The following is a 2,505-nucleotide window of genomic DNA, read 5'->3' as shown; positions in this document are numbered from 1 at the left end:
CCCCCTTTTCTCCAAAGCACTACCACTCTCACTCCCTGCCCAACCCCCGTAGCGGACGAAAGCAAAAAAAAAATTATAAATTATAAAAACGGGTGAGAAACTTACCGAGAGGAGTATTTTCCTTCACATTAATGATCGTCAAGCTGCCTGGACTTAGGCATGTCCCATCGCACGAGCCGAGCATGAAGAGGACAGTCACAATTACTGTAGAAAGGGATTGAGAAAACAGTCACAATTACTGTAGAAAGGGATTGAGAAAACAGTCACAATTACTGTAGAAAGGGATTGAGAAAACAGTCACAATTACTGTAGAAAGTGATCAAGAAAACAGTCACAATTACTGTAGAAAGTGATCAAGAAAACAGTTACAATTACTGTAGAAGGTTATCAAGAAAACAGTCACAATGGCTTTAGAAGTTGAAGTTAATCAAGAAAAATAATATAGTTACACCAGCTTTAAAAGGTGTCCAAGAAAACAACTACAGCAACTGTAAAAGGTAATCAAGAATAATGTCGCAACCTCTGTACCAGGTAATCAAGAAAATAGTCACAACCGCTGAAAATAGTAATCAAGGGAATAGCACAATTTCTGTAGAAAGTAATCAGTAAAACAGTCACAATTGCTGTAGAAAGTAATCAAGAAAACAATCACAACCACTGTAGAAGGTAGTCAAATAAAGAGTCACAACCACTGTAGGAGGTAATCGAGAAAACAGTCACAAATACTGTAGATGGTAATGACGAAAACACTCATAATCGCTGTAGAACGTTAGGAAAACAGACACAAGCACTTTAGAAGATTGTCAAACAAAGGACAGCATTGATTAGAGAGAAAACAAACGTGCACTGCACAATTTCATTGAATTTCAATTGTTGTTGTTGTTGTTATCGATCCAGCAACAGCTGGGCTCTCGCCCTTCTGTCCAATGCCATGTAGTTGTAAGTGCAGGTTTGCATTGAATTTCAATTAAGTGGCGAAGTTTTTACACCCCCATCGACACACAGGGTGATAAAAAAAAGCAAACAAATAACTTTACAACTTTTTATGTGAATATTTTGCACAAAAAATGTTCTAGAAAGCTGAAATTTGGAACAGACTTTATTCATTCAAAAGTTTGGTGACAGAACAGGCATAAAGATAATACTTATTTTTGAAGACGAAAACGCTTAAGAAAAAAAAAAAAACATCCATGAACGCAACATGCAAAAATTAAAAATCTTTTAAAGAAAGTCATGAACCGATGGTTTGCTTTTTTTCTTTCTTTTCTTTTTAACGCTTATTTTTCCATCCCTGTAACATTTAAACAATATTTAATTTCTCTTATAAAATTAAAAACTGACGTTGTTATTCTAAAATTCTTATAGCCATTGCCCTACATGTCGTCCTTTGGATTTGAAATATTTTTGACGTGTGGCCGAATATTATGACCCGTCAAACCATAATATGCTTAAAAATGCACGCACTGTAAACTTTTCATTACAGAGCGTCTTCTAGATATGATAAGGGTGGGTGGTGTGCCCAATAGAGAGCATTTGAGGGGTTTACATCCTGAAGGGTGAAAATGGGCTCTTCTACTGAAATAATAAAATTAATGTCATTGAGGAAATGCCCACGCTCTTCAAAACGACCGAAAAACCATGAACACATTGCCATTCTCTGATCCATGTCAACCTCACGAACATGAAAATGGTATTGCCATAGGTGAAGATCTACTTTGAGAAAGTGGAGCGTTAAGGTGCAGGAAAGTCTTTGCCGCAGACATTGTCAGCAGCAGGCAGACTTCTCGTGGGACGTGAATGCTGAATTCTGTATCCTGATGACATTTAAAGGGGTGCAAACAGGCGTGTTTTTGACCTGTTGTAGTCGTTTTGTCTAAGAATTTTAAATTTTGATTCTCTATAGTAGATTCAAACTGACGGAATATCTCTACCCACGACATTAGAGAATATCTGAGGGCACTTTAGCTTTGTTTCCGTACCTTGGGCGAAGCTTACGAAATGTCGAAGATGATGAGTTGGAGGTGAGGTAATTCTCAGTAAAACAAAACTCTTTGCTCTTTACTTAACTTAATCATGATCTCATCAGGCAAAGGAAACTTGAGAAAAACAACATCTGTAAACTTCTGTTGACTTGTTAGACTGCTGTAGCTTGCATTATGGCACGAGTGTTGTGACTTTTAGTGATAGGCCTAATGCAAACTGGTTCGTCATGCTATAAAAATTGGGACTAGGCAAAAAATGGGTTGTCTTCTTTTGTGCTATTCAGAGAAAAACTATTCAGTTGAACTATCTAGAATGAATATCAAATAAATTCTTTTTGCCTGCAAAGCGCCTGTATAGAGGAAAATGTTTACACAAAAAGTTGTAACGTTGTTGTTGGGTTGTTGTTGTTTTTTTTTTGGGGGGGTCACCCTGTAGTTCAGATCATTTAGGGGGCAGCAAATCCTGCCTCTCAGGGCTAACCAAACAGAAAGACTGAGATTTTCGATTGAAAAAATCCCTACA

At 37.2% G+C, this 2,505-nt stretch overlaps 1 protein-coding gene across 1 annotated transcript in view; it reads right to left on the bottom strand.

Annotated features, from left to right (window-relative positions):
- LOC101857159 (protocadherin-17) overlaps positions 1 to 2,505 on the bottom strand; it is a gene marked incomplete in the record, with an annotated part of 62,339 nt that overhangs the window by 41,074 nt on the left and 18,760 nt on the right. The window contains 1 exon segment of the mRNA XM_035970284.1: positions 106 to 204. Coding sequence (XP_035826177.1) covers positions 106 to 204 — 99 coding nt within the window.

The sequence above is a fragment of the Aplysia californica genome, unplaced genomic scaffold (assembly GCF_000002075.1).
Source record: "Aplysia californica isolate F4 #8 unplaced genomic scaffold, AplCal3.0 scaffold00011, whole genome shotgun sequence".
In the NCBI taxonomy this organism is placed as follows: domain Eukaryota; kingdom Metazoa; phylum Mollusca; class Gastropoda; order Aplysiida; family Aplysiidae; genus Aplysia; species Aplysia californica.
Note: the sequence above shows the minus strand (reverse complement) of the source record. Positions and strands in the feature narration are given on the sequence as shown.